The 19,238-nt window shown below is 47.6% G+C and overlaps 1 protein-coding gene across 1 annotated transcript in view; it reads left to right on the top strand.

Annotated features, from left to right (window-relative positions):
- SLC9A8 (solute carrier family 9 member A8) overlaps positions 1–19,238 on the top strand; it is a 69,758-nt gene that overhangs the window by 30,944 nt on the left and 19,576 nt on the right. Inside the window, 5 exon segments of the mRNA XM_043553695.1 lie at positions 1,551–1,652; positions 2,766–2,800; positions 8,238–8,381; positions 13,978–14,116; positions 15,578–15,683. Coding sequence (XP_043409630.1) covers positions 1,551–1,652; positions 2,766–2,800; positions 8,238–8,381; positions 13,978–14,116; positions 15,578–15,683 — 526 coding nt within the window.

Raw genomic sequence — 19,238 nt, 5'->3', positions numbered from 1 at the left:
AATATATTCTCTTAAATGCTGTGAAGTAGAGATGGAAATATTTTTTATCCGTCGTATTTGATGAGGATACTAATAGAGTAAAATAAAGTTATTTAAGGGGCACCTGGCTGGCTCAGTCAGAGGGGCGTACGACTCCTGATCTTGGGGTCTTGAGTTCAAGTCTCACGTTGCATGTGGAAATTACTTAAATAAGTAAACTTTACATAGATAGACAGATGGATAGATAGCAAGCCCTGGACAGCAAACAGGAGTTTTTGATCATATAACGTATTATCTTGACATACTTTGTAATAATTCACCTTTTCTGGGGCGCCTGGCTGTCTCAGTTGGTGGAGTGCACAACTCTTGGTCTCACAGTTGTCTGTTCAAGCCCACATTGGGTATAGAGATTACTTTAAAATCTTTAAAAAGAATTAGGCACCTTTTCTTTATTAATTAAAAAATTATAATTGTATAAATTTTGGACTTTGATCAGATGTGAAACACAGTTAATTCCTTCAGTACGTATTAATTATCTTCTATCTGACGGGCATTATGCCAGTAACTATGTTATATAACAGCAGACCAGGTCACTGCCTCCTCCACTGAGCTTATAGCTTAGTGGGACAGACAGACCTCAGTCAAATAGTTACATAAATGAATATAAGATTTTGGGCATGGGGCACCTGGGTGGCTCAGTTGGTTAAGGCGTCTGACTTCGGCTCAGATCATGATCTCATGGTTCATGAGTTGGAGCCCCCCATCGGGCCCTGTGCTGATGACTCAGAGCCTGGATTCTGTGTCTTCCTCTCTCTTTGCCCCTCCCCTGCTTGCTCTCTCTCTCTCCCTCTCTCAAAAATAAATAAGCATTAAAAATAATAATAATAATAATAATAATAATAATAAAAAGATTTTGGCCATGTGCCAGGAGAGGGTCATTGTGCACTGAGAGCATAGGATAGGATTTGCCCTGGCTAAAAGATCAGAGCAGGCCTCCTTCAGGAAGAGTCAAGCTATCCTCAGATCTTAACATGATTCGGGTTCACCAAGCAAGGAGAAAGGAAGAGGGGTCCAAGCCCAGGAAGCATAATGTGTTCTAAGAACCATAAGCTACCAGGGTGACCAGAACCCAGAGAACAAAGGGGAGGTGTGAGGCCTTCACAGGGGGTTGAACCATCCAGGCTTTGGTTGGGTTTTGAGTGGAAGTGGGAGGTCAGGGTGGAGGCATCATAATCAGGCTTGGCTTTTCCAAAGCTCATTCTGGAAGCCCTTGAAGAGCTAGAGGGGGAGGGGCCCCGCTGGTTCGGGCAGTTTCCTAGCAGCAGTCCAGGGTGAGGTGATTGCGGCTTGCACGAGGGCCCCAGCCATGTGAATGACTCGGGGAAGGTCACACCATGACACCTGGCTCCGCGTTAGGCGTGGGGGTGAGGGAGGACTTCGAGGTCTCCAGCCAAACCAGGTAGGCGGCGGTGTCCTTTGCAGAGAATCAGAGGGCTGGGTGGGGGATGCGTGCCTTCGCTGACTGGACCGGCGTCCCTAATCAGTCCTCTCATTTCTGCTTTTTCAAACAGGGTAACTTCTTTCAAAATATTGGTTCCATCACCCTGTTTGCTGTCTTCGGTACGGCAATTTCCGCTTTTGTAGTAGGTGGAGGAATTTATTTTCTGGGTCAGGTAAGAAAAACATCTTTGAAAAATCCTGAAAATCTTACGTTCTTAGAGATAGTGCAGGGGGATGGGGTAGGGACAGACACCGCGTGGGGCCTGTGTTTCATGTTCAAGGTAAACACTGTCCTGGAAGGAAATCCAAACTCATATGAGGCACAGTAAAAGCATGCTGAAATTGTTTCTAAGTGTCCTCGAAGAGCTTTGGTGTCTGGAATTGAGTGGATCTTCTCCATCATACCCAAAAGTATTTGATCTTACCTGCAAACCAATAATTTAAGACCTAATACTAAAATTAAAGCAGAATATATACCATCAAGGTCTTTAGATTATAACAGTATCAGTTGTGTTCTCAGGTAAATGGAATCAAAGTTAAATACTGTGTCTCACTAAAAATTTGCATTTTAAAAATCAAACTCGATTCTGAATATGTTCACTCAATTCTAAGCTGTCCACCTATAGAATTGTATACTCCGGATTTTCCACTATTGCTAAGCCAATTCCCAGTGTCATCAATTGGATGTTCTGTACTTTGAGTTCAAATTAATTTGAATTAATTTAAACCAAACCTACCCAGAAAGGTAACATGTATACTTTTGTACTCTGCATGTGTATGCACGTCATAGTTCTTTTCTTTTATGGTTACTTGCACAAAGTTTGCCTGCCCCCATTCTGTGGACTGAGGGTCAGAGTCGGGCATCTGGGTGACCAGCAGGCCTCTCGTGTGTGTCAGATGTGTTTGCTTCTGTTGGTGGCTGTCGGCCAAAGCCCACTGCATCTGATTGTCCCCTGAACTGCTGCCACAGTGGCACCAGAATAGATCTGTCTGTCATGCAACCTTCATTGCTCAGCTTCTAGTAGCAAATGGGAATAAGCTTCAGAAAACTATACTTAATTTGGCTTGCAAAGGTAGCATTCTTTTCTGTACTTTTGTTGTATAATGATTGAATGCATGCTTAAACTGAAACTTAGGAGTTTTCTTTATGTTTCAAGTGGTTTGGGGACTGAAGATTAATGTCCTTATTAGTTTCCAATAAAGCACTAATGGACATTTTAATCTTCTTGGCTGTTCTCCAGGGGTTTTTTTTTTGTGTCTATGTGTTTGTGTGTTTTATTTTACAGGCTGATGTAATCTCTAAACTCAACATGACAGACAGGTAAATCTTTCATACTGTCACCCCTGTGTGACTACTTTTCAAACTGGGGATAGTTTTCTCCACCTTGATTCCTGGGTGCGGTATTTCTCTATTCTGTCTCTCTTTTTGTTTTGCGGATGATTTCTGCTGAATTAACTTGTGGCTCAGAAATTAATCACAACCATATTGTGGAATTTTGAATATCTCTAGTCAGAGCATTGCTGATTGGAATAATTGATTTATTTTAAGCCTTGGAGGGAATATCTCTGGTCAGTTAACTGCACCCCGTCCCCAACACCACTCACTGCATCTTGCATTATCCAGAATCATCTTCACCTAATTTCTGAGTCTTTTCAGTGGCCACAGTGAAAAGTTGTCCTCTTGATAGATTCGGGATGGAGGGGGGAGTGAGGTGTGTATCTTTACTCTGGGGTTCCCACCAAGCCAGGTGTGGGGTAGGGTGCGGGGAGCAGGCAGGGCCAAGGTCTCCACTGTGCATATCTTCCTCAGTCTGAAGCTACTCCAGTGAGCACTCAGAGTTGCCAAGAGCCCAGCTCAGGAATTTCCTTCATCAACTTAGCAAGAAGCAACCAAGGCCTCTGTCTCCTGGATGGTACCAGATCCAGTGCTAAGAAAGTGCACAAGCAGAGTGAGGCCTGGTTTCGTCCCCTCCCTGGGAAGTCTGGCGAATGTACAGCCTTGGTCTGTGTTTCTGCACCATGAGTGCTTGCCTTTGTGGCCTGGCTGGGGGCTAGGAAGCAGGGCTCAGGTGTCCGCCCCAGCTCTCTCCTGTCAGGCCGGTCAGAGCCGTCAGTCTTCAGCAACTTGGGGACTAGAATCTCGAAGCCATTTTCACGGGAAGTGTGCCTCTGAGAACAGCCAGTGCAATCTCCTCTTCCCCCAGGGACATAAATTTTGGCGCTTTTGTTGTAAGATAGTCTTGTTATATAAACAAGTAGCAAAAATCACATTCTTATTCTATAAGGAGCTAGAAATAAAGCAGCACTGAGGCCCCGCATTTTGTAAGTATTTTGCAAGTGAAGAGAACTGCCCCGTACCTAGTCATACAAAGGAAGATGTCACAGCATTCAGTCCTTCAACCTGTTCTGGGGCAACTGGTTAGAGATACAGAAATGCTTGATAAATTCTTGTGAAACGGAATTAAACCGATGTTTGTTGGGAGGTTCAGGGAGAGAGGAGTAAAAGAATTGTCCCTTAGACAAGCAGAATAAGCCAGGTAGGGATTCTCTCTCGATGTGCAGGCACTTCCTTTCCTGTTAGAAAGTGACCTTCCCGCAGACTGGGAGTGCTCTGGGGAAAATTAGCCAGCAGTTGCAAACCTGCAGCCACAGGGCCTGGCCAAGCACTTACCAGAGGGAACTTCCTGGTGTCTGGGGGTGGCCGCAGTGGGGATCTGAAGCGTGCACCCTGTCTGAAAGGGACAGCCACTTCTCAGCTCTACCTGGTCATCGCCATGTGGGAATGCAGGCACAGAATTACTGGATATTAACAACATTTTTTTTTTTTTTTCAAAAGAGGCCAGGTTTCTAGATTTTAATTAGGGAATTTCCTACTTTTTTTTTTTTAATTTTTTTAATATTTATTTCTGAGACAGAGCATGAGTGGGGGAGGGGCAGAGAGAGAGGGAGACACAGAATCCGAAGCAGGCTCCATGCTCCGAGCCGTCAGCACAGGGCCCAACGCGGGGCTCGAACTCACAGACTGTGAGATCATTACCTGAGCTAAAGTCGGATGCTTAACCGACTGAGCCACCCGGGCACCCCAGGAATTTCCTAGCTTTTAAATGTTAACAACTTACTTTTTTTTAAGTTTATTTATTTATTTTGAGAGAGAAAGAGAACACACGTGTGCATGAGAGGGGCAGAGAGAGAGAGAGAGGGAGAGAGAGAGAATTCCAAGCAGGCCACGTGCTGTCAGTGTGCAGAGCCCAACGCGGGGCTCGAACTAACTCACAAACCTGCAAGATCCTGACCCGAGCCAAAGCCAAGGGTCAGACACCCAACTGACTGAGCCACCCAGGTGCCCCAAAAGCTGACAACTTATAATCAGTTTTTCAAAACACCACTTAGGTCAAACATAAGACCCACAGACCTCTGCACAATAGAAAACATAAAAATAACTTTGTTAAACAGAGGATTGTATTGTAGAGACGTTTCTGCTGGAGAGAGATGTCACTTGTAGATACATCTGAGTCCCTTTACCTCAGTCTGTTTCCTTTTCGCTTGGTTGGTGTTGCTGTCTCTTTTGAGATGATAGAATAAATCAAGAAAACACACTTCTCAGTTGAACTTGTAGCTACTGACCTTTTAGAGGACGAGCCATGAAAGAGGGTGAGGCAACTCACGCCACAGCGAAATGACTCCTTAGAGTCCGACCTCTCAATGAATCAGGCTGTTCATACTTCAGTACTCCAGGAAAACTCTGCCCCAGTACAGATCCCCAGCCCAAGCTGAGTGTGTTAGATGATTTCTGCAAAGCATTGCCCCCCAACTGTTTATATGAAAATTCCAAACACACAGAAAAGGTAAAGCATGTGCAGTTCACTCCCAAAAGACCACCAGCTGGGTTCTACGATGACTGTGTCACTGAATTTGCTTTAGCACAGATCTTTCCATCCGTCCATCCCTCTGTCCATTCAACAGTTGGTCTTTTAGCTCCTGCTCTGGCTTCAGTTCAGGTTCCCACAGGGACCGTGACAAAGAACATCAACCAGGCCTCTTTTAGCAAAACTGACACCCAACACAACTAGTTTTAGCAAAAAACCAAAAACAAAAGGTTGTTGGCTTATAGAACTTAAGGGTCCTGGAGTGATGGCTTCTGGCCTGACGGCCTCCAAGACTCTCTCACTGTGTCTCCGTCCGTTCTTCCTGACGGGCTTCATCCTCGGACACACTTGCCCCACGTGGCAGCACTGGTGGCTCTGGGCTCACCCCCCCCCCCCCCGCCTCGCTTTAGCATCGCCGCCCAAGGGGCCAACCTGATTCCCAGTGGCCTGGTAAAATGCCCAGTGATGGCCCTCTCTGACCAAACTCGGGTCCCCTGCCCACTCCTAGAGCCCCACGCAACTATACGGGTGGAGGGTTGGAGAGGTATGGCTCCCCAAATGGAAGTTGGGGTGCTTGTTACCAAAACCAGGGGTGTGGATGCTGAGCACAGAGAACCATAGCTGTCTGCTTGGCCGTACTGTCCTCAGAAATGGAGGAAAGGGACCAACCGAGCCGCACAAAGTCAGCACCCGACACAGGAGCCACCAAAGGCTCCCAGGTTCCTCCTCCGTCACCTCCCTCTCTCCGTCAGAGTATCCTTTTCAGACGTTGTTTTTCCTGAGGCCCGTGGCGATTTACCCCGGGGTGAGGAAAGGGAATCAAAGACAAAGGAAGAGACCAGCTCTGTGTCCAGGCTGCAGCAGGAGGGCCTCAAGGCCGGGCTGCCCACAGAACAGGGCCCCTCGGGTTGGCAGCCATTCGGTGGTGTTGCCTGTCCTTCTCTCCCTGGCCTTCCACTTCCCTCCCTCCCTCCCTCCCTCCCGCCTGCCTTCCACAAATTCCTCTGGGTCGTGCTCAGTACAGATCCTGAGAATGTACCCATGACTAAAACATAGTGCCCACCTGCTTGGCACTCAGAGTGAGGGCAAGAGGCAGGTGACATGTGTCAGCCTCGGTGAGAACAGGGCAAGTCTCGAACTGAGCTCTGGACTGGGACTGTCTTTTGGGGTCCGCCCCTCAGCTTGGGACCCAGCTGTCCTTGAGGTGAGCAGGCTGTCCCGCACGAGTCCGCATTAATTCAACACAGGGAGCTGCCCGGGAAACCAGCATGCCAGATGACCGACTTACAAAGCAGGCTGCGGCTGGCAAGGCAGCCAGGCAGCTCGTCCCCCCGGCTCTGCTCACCCCGAGCCTGGGCTCACGTGACTGTGCAGAGCGGCTGAGCGTGGGCAGGCCCACCACCACGCTGGGCGAGTAGCTCCCCCTTCCCTTCCAGGCTGCGAGCTTGGTGAGGGCATGAAACAGAGGCGGATGGTCTCTGGCTTACATCTCTCCCCGGGTCTGTCCCCTTGAGAGCCCCTGTTTTGCCTTACGTGGTGGAAGGGGGCAGACCTAATCTGTCTGCCGATCTAGAAAGGAAGAGCCGGGCACGGCATGTGGCATTGAGGGGATCGCAAGGCCTGCAAGGACTCCCAAAGGGTAGAAAGAAACAGGCAGAGAGGATAAGTCATCCAGACTCCTGGGGGGGCCCACGGGGCCCTGCCTCACTTGCCAGCCTCTGACATCTGCCGCTGCCTCTCACGGGGCCGCTGCCACACTCACCGGCTTCTCAGGCCGCCAAGTTTGCCCCCACCTCAGAGGGAGCTTGCTGCTGTCTCTGTCCCCAGATCCTGACTTGGCCATCTGCTTCCTGTCATGTAGGCCCTTGTTTAAGTAAGTGTCATCTCTTCAGAGAAGCCTTTTCTGACCATCCGCTGTGAGTGGCCCACCCCCTGCCGCCCACCAGATCACTCTGATCTCCCGTGTAACGCTTGCCATTTTTCCAAACTGGCCTTAGTCTCTGGATGTTGCTGTAACCAGTGTCTCGGTGAGGAGCACGGACTTGGGGCCAGGCGGCCCGTGTTTGGATCCTGGGTCTTGCCACTCCTCAGCTCTGACCTCGGGCAAGTTGCTTACCCTCATTGTCCCTCCACCTGCGCTATGTAACCGTGGTGGTGATGGTACCGCCTCACGTGGTTGCCGTGTGGAGCACTGAGTTCCTCGATGTCAGGGGCTCGGAACAGTGCCTGGGACGCGGCAAGCGCCACGCGAAGGTTTGCTGTCATCACGGCCTCAGTGCCTGCAACATGCCAGGCAACTAATACCTCTTTGTCGGAGGTAGTTACACCTTCCTGGGCACTGTTGGGGAAGCCCCTGGCCCGGAGGGAGGCAGCCCTGGTGTTGGTGTCCCCCAGCCCAGCCACCCATCCCCTCGAAGCACGGCCGAGTTGCCGCCGACTTCGGCACTTTCTTAGATGCTGCAAGTCTGAGTAGAGGCTGTGGTCGGTCACAGGGGGCGCTCTAGTGGCCTGGTGGCAAGGGGAGAAGCAGAGGTCACACCCAGGAGTCCGTGGGGCCCGTGGGTGAGGCCCCCCTGAGCCATCATGCTTCCAGCTGCTCTGACAATGTCTGTAACGTCCATCTATCTGTCACCAGTCAGATAAAGTCTTGGTACTTCGGTGGAAAACCAGGCCGTTTCTAACAAAGGCTTGTGGAGCGGGCCTTTCACCGCCCCACCCACAGTGTCAACCAGCAGATGTTACAAGTGGGGAAAATACACCACCTTCTGGAGTTACTTCAGCCCCAGTGTGTATTAGTACGTTAGACCACATGCAGTCTTGCCTTGGATGTTTTATATGTGGACTATGTGACAAGCACTGCAGAGTTACCCCTTCTTTTTCTCTTCTTTGCAGCTTTGCATTTGGCTCCCTGATTTCGGCTGTGGATCCGGTGGCCACTATTGCTATTTTCAATGCACTTCATGTGGACCCAGTGCTCAACATGCTGGTGTTTGGAGAGAGTATTCTCAACGACGCCGTCTCCATTGTCCTGACCAAGTGAGTGTCCTTTCTTCAAGGACGGCACTGAAGGTCCTTGTAGCAAAGGGACAGGTATTTCCATGCAGTCCTTGTCGTCTGGGTGATGGGTTCGCTCGCTTCTCTGTCTTCTGTCCTGAGAAGCCCTGTCACCCCCGGCAGAACTGTCAAGGTCCCGGCTGACTCGAGGAGAGCCTGCCTTCTAGGACCTACCTGGCAGCAGTGGTTTCAAGTCCACCTTCTTGTCAGCACCCCTGGGGGTGCTTATTAGCCAGAGCCCTCCCAGGCCCCACCCTCACAGCTTCTGATTCATTTGTTTTGGGGTAGGTCCCAAGAACTTAGGCTTTTGGGAGTTTGTTTTGTTTTGTCTTAGAGAGAGAAGGCTCGAGTGAGCAAGGGGGCAGAGAGAGAGAGAGAGAGAGAGAATTCCATGAGGGGCAGAGAGAGATGGGGAAAGAGAAACCCACCCAAGCTCCTCACTGTGAGCTCGGAGCCCAGAGCGGGGCTCGAGCTCAGGATGAGGGAGCAGCCAGTTGAGGGATGGGTGTTGGAACAGCTTTGGTGCAGACGAAAGCAGTAAACGGAGGCCCTGCTCTCCCACTTAGGAGCTGTCGCAGGTCACCTTCCCGGTTCACAGCCGTAGAATAAGCTAGTGATACTGACAGGCGTGTCCCACCTCAAGATGCTGTTGTGTGAAAGCTACCTGGGAAACTGTAAATTTTTTTCACATGTTCATTGGCATTACTGCCCTTGTTGATAGGACCTGAGAAATTATAGGTGAATCATAAAATGTCAAGAAGCCATTGAGAAAGAGAAATGAAACGAACTTAAGACCGTCTCAGATGCATTTATCAGACTCAGGGCTGTTTTTCTTGAACTCTGTCTTTTGTGGCGTTCATTAGCACGTATGGGCAGGAGACCCAAACAGTTTTACCAAAAACAGAGAAGGCACAAAGCGGTTGGAGAAAACAGCCCTGGACAGTGTTTCCCAGACGAGCTTTTAGGAGTCCGTCCGTGTTCCGCTCAAGAACAGAATCTCCGTTATCTGAACACTGGCTTGTTTCCTTTGTTAAGGGATTCCTTGCTAAGCACAACCACTCGGTAGTAGTTAGCATTTTCTTGAAAGCTTTATTAGAGGTTACATTTAGAATTTTTACGTTAGAATAAAATGACATTTTTAGAGTGGAAGGAACCCAGGGTTTGGAATCAGGCTGACCCGGGTTCAAGCCCCAGTGATGCCACTGATAGCCGTGCGACCCTGAGCCACTCTCTCTGAGCTACGTGTGTCTCAGCAGTAAAGCGAGGGTGATAATGCCCCAGCCCAAGGTTAGATTTGTGGATTGAATAACTACAATCCTGCGTGAAAAACATCGGACATCAGTGACTGTGAGACCCTTTCCTCTTCTACACCTGCCCCCCAGGCACGGTTTCAGGTCTTTGTCCTAGGTTTGTCCTACTTTTGCAGGAAGAACTTTTTCAAATGGTACTTAATTAATTGCAAGAGGTGCTTAGCAGACCTTAAACAAAACCAAAAAAAACCCAAACTTTAAAATACTTTGTTATTCTGAAAATAATACCTTTATTCTTTATATAAAAGTTAGAAAACAGAGAGAGATCACGTGCGACACTATTACCCAGAGGTAATTACAGTTAACAATTTGGTGGGAGTATACATACATTTTATTGAGATGGGCTTATATCCCGTATACTGTATTGTAACTTTTCCACTGAGCAGAGTTGAAAAATAATGTCACATAGCATCATTTTACTTGTTATAGAGTATTCCTTTCTACAAATGTACTATGATCTGTTTAGCAAGTTCCCCCATTATTGGCTTTTTCACATTTCTCTTGGCAAAAATTTCTATGGCTTTATTAGGAAATTCTCAGACATCATGCTGTAGATAAGGCCTTTAAAAAGTCTGATGGCAATATTTTTTTCTTGTTTAGGATCTACTCTGAAAGCCTTTTAGCTTTTGGGTTTTAACTTTGGTTCCGTGTCTTGACTACACATACTGAACATTCGTGATAAAGTATTTTGTCCAAATTGGAGGTGACATCATGAGTTATTTTTACACATTGGGAGCTCAACTCAGCTGCTTTATGTCTAATTTATTTTGCTTTTAAAAATCTGTCAGAAGGAGGATCTCTTCTGAGCTTTTCCAAGAGGAAAGAAAAGGTTAAAGGTTTTCTGTTAAAGACTTTGACAGAAGGGTAAAGATGAGAAGATATTTTCTTTTGAAAATGAGAAATGATGGAGTCGCTGTAACTAGCCAAAGTTTCTTCCTGGAAAAGTGCTTTTTTGAAGGCCAAGATCGCCTGTGATGGCAGTTCCCAAAACTGGCTCCGTGCGCCACAAGCGTGTGTAGCTTCCAGCCCTCGCCCCCCTTCACCACTGCTGGTATCCGGCCCGGGGTGGAACATGCTCAAGGCCGGCCGTCCACCCCCAGCGTCTGGCGAGGGCCCTCCAGGTGCCAGACGTCACTCAGAGACCCGCTGGACTAGACGGAGCTCAATCCAAGGTGGGGGAAAGCTGCTCACGGAAAAGTGAGCACAGTGCCTTGAGTACGAGAGACAGACAGCCATGCTGAGGCTTCTCAGCTAAGTTGTCCTGTGAGCCGGTCGGCATATTCAGGTTGAAGAGGAGAGAGGGGGGAGGGTCGGGGAGCGGTACAGGAGAGGGCCGCTTCAGCTTTCCTTGGTTATAGGGTAGAATCACATCTTGTTTCAGAGTGGGCTTCACAAATGATTGCTTTCAAAGTGACCTGACACGTTTATCTTTGCAGCTGAATATGTGAATGAATTACCCCTTTTTTTTTGAGGTTTTCACTTTCAAAAGTTCCAGAAAGCTATCTTCTGCTTCTTTGGGGGTTTTTAAAAGAATTTTTTTTAATATTTATTTATTTTTGAGAGAAAGACAGAGTGCGAGCAGGGAGGGGCAGAGAGAGAGGGAGACACAGAATGCGAAGCAGGCTGCAGGCTCTGAGCTGTCAGCACAGAACCCGACACCGGGCTTGAACCCACGAACCACGAGACCATGACCTGAGCCAAAAACGGACGCTTAACCGACTGAGCCACCCAGGCGCCCCTGCGTTAATTTTAATTAAATTATTTTTAGCTTTGATTTGCTAGTATGACGATTTATTCTTACAATAATTGCTGTGGAGGAAACCTTCTTGTGCTCTCCGGCCGCAGCGTAAGCTCACAGAATGGATCCTGAAGCAGCCTTGTCTCGTATTCTTCAAAGTGTGAGAAGAGGACCTGAAAAACAAAAATGTAGAAATTTCCCAGGTCAGAAAGAGTCCAAATTCTAATTTCATTCATGTTGAGTTGAGAAATCGTTGGCCTCTGTCCTGGGTCTCCTGTCAACCCTTGGTGTGACCTCACCAGTGAGTCACTTCCGTGGGGCCTCCGCATGAACGGAAAGCAAGGCTCCAACCAGCGTACCAGCCGTGGCCGTGATATGGGGGTCGGGGCCGGGCACTGTGTGCGGGTGGTGTGCAGATCCATTTGGGAACTGTGGGTGAGCACTTGCCCGGTGAGAACCCCCTGCTGGCTCTCAGCACTCCCCAAGGTGGGGCGTTGACCTATGGTCTGCTGGGAAAGAAAGGGGTGGGGGAGTTGTGGATTCAGGTCCCTTTGGAAAACTTGTGCGAGGAAAGTTAGATTCCTTTTTTGCAGGAGTTTTCAGAACCTTTGTTATGTTACACTGTGCTGCGAATCACTACTGAAAACTTCCTGAGGTTTTGACCAAGCTACCCTTTTATCAGAGATTATCCCACTTTAAAATGATAGCAATTCATGAAACACTGATTCATGAAACTGAGTATTTCTATTGACAATTCTTTGTTTTGTTTACGGATTCAGCAGAAATTTACTGAGTGTCTTTGTATACTAGGCTCTGCCTTAGGCCCTGGATGTGTGGCAGTGAACGAGATGGATGCAGGCATGGGCTTCATGAATGACTCATGACTTTGGCACTTGCTGTGAAGAAGTAAGGGACCAGGAGAGCCTGTAATATGTGAAGGGGTCAGGGCGGCTGGCCCTGAGGAAGTGACACTGGCCCTCGGTTCTGAGGAACAAACTGGGGAGTTAGCTGGGGGCAGGGAACAGTGAAAGATGACCTACAGAGAGGTGCCCATGACAGTGGGGTCCTTTCTGAATGAGGACATGGGGTCATGAGGGCAGAGGAGTCAGCTCATGCGTAGACAGACTGGCCTTCCTCCTGAAAAGCAGCAGGAAACTGTTGCTGGGTTTGAACCGGCCAGTAACCCGATCAGATTGTGTATTTTAAAGGGATCATCCAGGCCAGTGAGTGGAGAATGGGTCGGTCCCTTAGGAAGACAAGGATGTTTGGACAGAGTGATGGAGCACAAGGCCCGGAACAGAGGATGGTAAGGGACGGAAGGAGAGAAGTGGATGGGCTTGAGAGTAGTCTAAGGGTAGAATCCGTTAGGAGGAGGGTCTTTAATGACCGAATAACTTTGTTGTAATGGTATAATGGTTTTCCCTTTGGGGAGAAAACCGTTCATTGAATTTAATGGCTTCCGACATTTTACTTTGTTCTGTTAGCCTAAAAGGAAAGTTCTTTTAATTCTCCCTAATGCCTCCTAAATCCACTCTCTCAGCCTGTACCCAGTGACACTTTTTTTTTTTTTTGTAATTTAAGTTTATTTATTTATTTTGAGAGAGAGAGAAAGAGCCTGAGCAAGAGAGGGACACAGAGAGAGGGAGAGAGAATCCCAAGCGGTTAGCGCAGAGCCTGACGCGGGGCTCGAACTCATGAACCGTGAGATCATGACCTGAGCTGAAACCAGGAGTCGGACAGTTAACCCACTGAGCCACCCAGGCGCCCTCCCAGGTCGCCCCATTCTCATCTGATTTCCTGCCATGGCTTCAATGATCCCCCCCAGCGGGATTCCCCCCCCAGGATCCCCCCCCACCACCAGACTGGAAACACTGCCCATGGCTCCCTAGTGCCTTTGGGATGAACTACCATCTCCTTAGCTTGGTTCATCAAAAGCCTTTCACACGTCCGCCGTGGCTGCTGGTCTTGCCTTTTCTCTTGCCGCTGTTCTCTGCACTGGCACCCCCGCCCCTGTCCCGTTTCTGTGTTCTGTCCCTGCTAATCTATGAAACTGAAGCTTCCGGAATGTGCTGTGCATTCTTGGGCTCCTTGCCTCTGCACATGCTATTCCCTCGGCCCCGGGCACTTTCCCTCATTTCTTCACCTGTTAACTCTTCTTTTTTCTAACTCTAAACCTGGCTCACGTGTCATGAGGAACCTTCCTTGACCGCCACCAGGCTGAGTTAGATGCCCACCCTGTGTTTCTGCACCCTGTGCCCTTCCCCGAGTGGTCATTTGTTCCCGTCTTGTTTGTCTTCCTCACCAGACTGAAGGAGCCCTTCCAGGGCAGGGACTCTGCTGTCTCATCTCTGAACCCCCTGAAACTAACACCATGCCTGCAACAAAGGAGACGAACAAATAAGTGACCCAACCCAATGATGGCATGAGCGAATGAGCGCCTAAGCAAGAATCAAGTTTTGAGTTTTAGTTAACCTCTAATAACTTTGTCTATAACATTTTAACTTCTTCCTGTTTTTCTTTTATTTCCTAGCACAGCTGAAGGTTTAACAAGGAAAAATATGTCAGATGTCAGTGGGTGGCAAACATTTTTACAAGCCCTTGGCTACTTCCTCAAAATGTTCTTTGGCTCAGCAGCACTCGGCACCCTCACTGGCTTAATCTCCGCACTAATATCCTTTTAATATGATGAGCACACGTGGCCGAGAAGATTTTCTTAATTACATTCATCTACATTCAGCCATTTTCTCCCCTTCCTTATGGAGGCCGGGGGCCAGTTTTAGTCTTAAGGTTGAGTTTGAAGGATCTTTATTTAGTTTGGATTTGAGGATCACTTTAATTGAAACTCAAGGATTTTTAGATTTAACATGTTAAGATTTAGGACGTCACTGTTCAAAGCGTCAGATCTCAGTTGGATCTGATTTCAAGGGAGCTTCTCAGTTCAGAAGATTTTCAGTTTCTACTGCCTCACTTTTCACATTCAGAGAACTGGAAATTAATTTCCTCTGAAAATACCAGCTTGACTAAGTCTTTACCCCACTGAAAGTGTTTATCTGGAACACCAGAAAAGAGACTTTTAAAATGAGCTCCATCCAAGTTATTCGCACTGATTGCATTGTTTAACAGCCCATAAGCTTTTCCAGCCGGAGGAGGAAAAGGCTCGTTAAGGCCAATGACACCTTCATTGCTGTAGAAAATTTGTCCTGTTTAAAATAGGAGCAGGCACCAGACCATTTCTGTGGGAGCCTAAGCCTGTGTCTCAGGGAGTTGGCCGCCTGGCCCTCGTCCACGAGCAGTTTGTTCCACAGATGGCCGGGAGAGCCACCCCTGCCTGTGACAGCCATGCTTGTCTGCCGTCCTGTTGAATTTTGCCTTCACCTCCTTTGTCCAGAAGTCTAAAGGCTCTATTGTTGGCTGACAGCGTCTCATATTGTACCAATAAACGGGATGGAAAGGAGAACTTTTTCTAGTTAAGCGTTTTCCTCCATATTCCTCTCGGGGGACAGGGGGGCGGGAAGCATCGGCTGTGATGGAGCCAAGTAGATGGGTGCTGTGAGCCCAGCATAGGCACGTGGGCTGTATTTGAATACAGAGAAGATTCTCCTTCCACAAGGGCGTAGGTTTAGAAGTCTCCAGGAATAGGAAGGAGGGTCCTTCTGCGGGGCCTTTTACCCTGGAGTTCTGGGCACCCCGTTAGCGGTCTCCTCTGACGTTGGAGGAGGGGTGAAAGAGTGACTCGGCCCTGGAAGGGACCTGCCATTGTGGGCTGTCCTCAGTCTGGCTGCAGCCCCAGCTCTGCCCCCGCAGCCCCAGCATACTGCCAGCCTTCCGAGTCAGCATTTTTTAAACACGTTGACTTAGGTTGATTTTAATTTTTCCCCCACCATTTGTCTTAGGAATTTACAGCTCTTAGTGTTTTGTCAGCTTCCCTTTCTTAAAACAACAGTCTCCCTGCAAAGAAGAAAAAAAAAAAAAATCCATAATGACAGGTTTTCATGTGTTACCTTGGAATGTCCCAAACTCTTTTGTGTTCGTTGTTTACCGTATGTATTTGGAAGGCAGCGGTTTTGTGACTTTTCTACATGTCCCGTCAACTGTCCCTTGGTTCTTTTTCCTTGACAACTGTTATTTACGTGCTAAAGCATATTGACTTGAGGAAAACGCCTTCCTTGGAGTTTGGCATGATGATCATCTTTGCTTATCTTCCTTACGGGCTCGCTGAAGGAATCTCGCTCTCGGGTAAGTGACAGAAACATGAAATGCTGGGGTTGACGGCGGTCCTGCCTGGTGAAAGAGGTTATGTCAGTGGGGTCACTTTCAATCCCAAGAGACAGTCACAACTCAGAAGAGCTTAAGCAATAAAGGGGATTTACCGGCCCTGTAAGGACACCTCTGAATTTAGACCTGGCTGGATTCAGGGGCTCAGTGTCATGGTCACCTTTTCTCTTCACCCACCATCCTGTAGTGGAGATCAGAATATCACTTCCAGTGCTGCTGCTTTCCCAGAACAAGGCCTCTAAGGGGCCTTCACTCAAAGGATGGGGTCAGCCTGCCAAGGGCAGTGAATCCTCTAGCCCGGCCCTAGCCCCTGGTGCCCACTGATGTGCTATATTCTATCATTACAGTTTTGCCTTTTCTAGAATGCCGTACAAATGAAATCATGTAGTACGTAGACTTTTGTGTCTCCTTTCTTTCAGTCATCATAATGCTGAGAGACATCCATGTTTTTGCATGTATCAGTAGTTTATTATACATTCTTACAGCACCACATTTTATCCATTCGCCATTTGAAGGACATTTGGGTTTTTTCAGATTTTATAGCTATGAATATTTGTGCCTATTTTCAAGTATCTTGGATAAATACCTAAGGGTGGGGTCGCTGGGTCATATAGTAAGTATATATTTTATGTTATTAGAGACTGCCAAGTGTTTTCCAGAACGATGGGACCATTTGGCATCCCCACCAGAATGTTAAGAGAGAGTTCCAGTTGTTTCACGTCCTCATCAACACTCACTCTAATGTTTAAAACTTTAGCCATTCAGATATGTGTGCGGCAACTTGATTCTGATGTGTTTTGGAATAATTCTCTTTCTATTCTACTTGGGGTTCATGGAGCTTCTTGGGTTTATAGTTTATGAGGTTATAGCTCTTCACCAAATTTGGTAAATTTTTACCCATTCCTTTAAATAACTTCCTTCTGTTCTCCCATCTCTTCCCCTGTTGGGAGCCCAGTTACTTAAATTATGATAGACAACATGCTATCATCCCATAATACACTTTGCTTTTCTAATTTTTTTCGATCTTTTTCTTTTTTTCTTTCTAAGCTTTACTTTGCTTCGGCCAGTTTCTGTTTCTGTGTCTTTGTGGTTTGGATCTTCTGCCTGCCCATTATCCTGTTGGTCCCATCCAGTGTATCTTTCATTTCAAATATTGTGTTATTCATCTTACAGAAGTTCCCTTTGGGTCATTTTTATATCATTGATTTCTCTCCTCATGTTCATGATTGTCTCTACATTCTTGAGTATATGGAATACACTTATTTATTTAAAAAAATTTTAATGTTTATTTTTGAGAGAGAGAGACAGAGTGTGAGTGGAGGAGGGGCAGAGAGAGAGGGAGACAAAGAGTCTGAAGAAGGTTCCAGGCCCCAAGCTATTAGCACAGAGCCCAACGTGAGGCTCGAACTCATGAACCGCGAGATCATGACCTGAGCCGAAGTCGGACGCTTAACCGACTGAGCCACCAGGCGCCCCGTGGAGTACATTTATAAGAGCTGCTGTAATGTCCTTGTTTGCCAGTTCCATCCTCTCTGTCCATTCTAGAACTCCTTCTGTCAGTTAACTTTTCTTCTGCCTCTAAGTCATATTTTCCTCCTCTTTGCTTGCCTATTAATTTTGTATTGAATGCCGGTCATTGTAAACTTTATTATGTCGTTGACTACTAGATTTTCCCGTATTCTTCACAGAGTTCTGGATTTTCTTCTGCCGTGTCTCTAAGTTTCTTGGAATCCATATAATCCTTTTGAAGTTTACTTTTAAACTTTGTCAGCAGGTCCAGACTAGCACTAGGAAGTAATGCAGTGCCCTTCTGAGGACTCTGCCTCCTGTCTCATGTATTACAAGGCCACCCCACTCTGGCCTGCAGGAACGCAAACTTGCCAGCCTTATGTCTCCTTCAGGTTTGTTGGCCTATTGCTTTTAACAGTCCAGGATTCAGGGGGCCACTCTTGCAGTTCTCTGGAGCTCTCTTTCTGTGCAGCCCCTCCTCTCGGGTATCCTGGCTGCTTCGGGTCCCCCTCTTCTCAGCTACACTGACTGTGCTGGGCTCAATTTGGAGTTCCCCTCCCCGAGCCTCAGCCTGGAAACTATGTCAGGGCAGTAAAGTGGGCTGGGGCCTGGAGCAGGAATGGCCACTTTGTTTCCCTGTCAGTAATGTTTCCCTTCTGACAGTCCTACCCTGCAGTGCCCAATGCCAGAAGACAGTCTCGTTTCATATCTTTTATCAGGTCTTCTAGTTGTTTATGGCAGGACGGCAATTTTCACAGCAGTTATTTCTTCATGGGCAAAGTGGAAGGCCCCAGTGGTTTTTAATGACTGTTGAGCAGAATTCTCCCCACAGATCACTCTCTGGAATTACACGTGGGAACTCTGTGAGCAGATCTTGCCAAGGAGGACGCAGAGAGGACTCTGGCCATTTTCAATGGAGAACTCTTTGTAAACCTCATGGGGTTTTTTTTTGTTTGTTTGTTTGTTTTTAATTTGATTTGTGCCCAAGCCAGTTCTCTTGGATAATTTTTTCTCAGTATCTGCCATCAAGTTCCTTCTCTTCTCTTTCCTGAATTTTGGCACTTACATAAACGTTACCTGTGAGTCATTGGCTGTAGCCTGGCTATTTTTACCTCTGTTTTTCTAAATTGCTCCCCACCCCTTTGAGATGAACATTGAGTACCTGCTGGCAAAGATAAATTTCATGCCTGTGTTTGGAATTTGTGATTAAAACAGAGGAGTGTGTTTCTTGTTTCCAGAGAGGCAGTGTGAGTTCTGTGACTAGGGTTTTGTTTCTTTGAGGACCTTGGCTGCACACGCCAATAGGGCCGAAGACAGCACGTGCAAGCCAAGAGCGCACACGGCCACCTCTCGACAGTTGGCCTGGCCGTGCCCACGTTAGTCTTCGGGATATCTGTCACACAGGGTCTTCAGAGAAGGCTAGGATGGCCCTGATGTGTTGTGAGGACCTTCTAGTCCGTCGGAAAAGGAGTACATCAGGAAAGGTGATGTTTGCTGTCCCTCCTTCCTTTCCACGCTGTGCTTTCCCTGTCACAAAGGCTTGAGCGAGCAGTTGCCAAGAACACGGAGCAGGATGCTGCCTCCAAATCATACACCTAAATCACGTGTTTGGAACACAGCAGTTAAGGACACCAGACAGACCTGGGTATGAGTCCCGGCCCCGCCTCTCGTTAGCTGTGTAACCTCACACGGCCCATGTAACCACTCTGAGCATCCACTTCCTCCTCATGAAATGGGGCCACCCCGAGGCTTGTGGTGAGGATTAAAGGGAGCGATGCAAGGAAAAATCCTGACCGAGGGCATCAGTGTGTGTTATTAATAGGGTGACCGCACGTCCTGGTGGCCCTAACATGTAAATTAATCACTCTCAAAAATATCCTGGTTTCAACAGCCAATTAAATAGTCCCCCTAGTTATGAGTTAGTGTTAGCTATTCTCAGAATCTTTGTTTTAATTCTATCAGTGTTAGTTATTCTATTCATTTAGGCCAGTTTTGAGGGCCACTTTA

The sequence above is a fragment of the Prionailurus bengalensis genome, chromosome A3 (assembly GCF_016509475.1).
Source record: "Prionailurus bengalensis isolate Pbe53 chromosome A3, Fcat_Pben_1.1_paternal_pri, whole genome shotgun sequence".
NCBI classification, from domain to species: domain Eukaryota; kingdom Metazoa; phylum Chordata; class Mammalia; order Carnivora; family Felidae; genus Prionailurus; species Prionailurus bengalensis.
The sequence above is the reverse complement of the archived record's forward strand: the minus strand, read 5'-3'. Positions and strand labels throughout refer to the sequence as shown.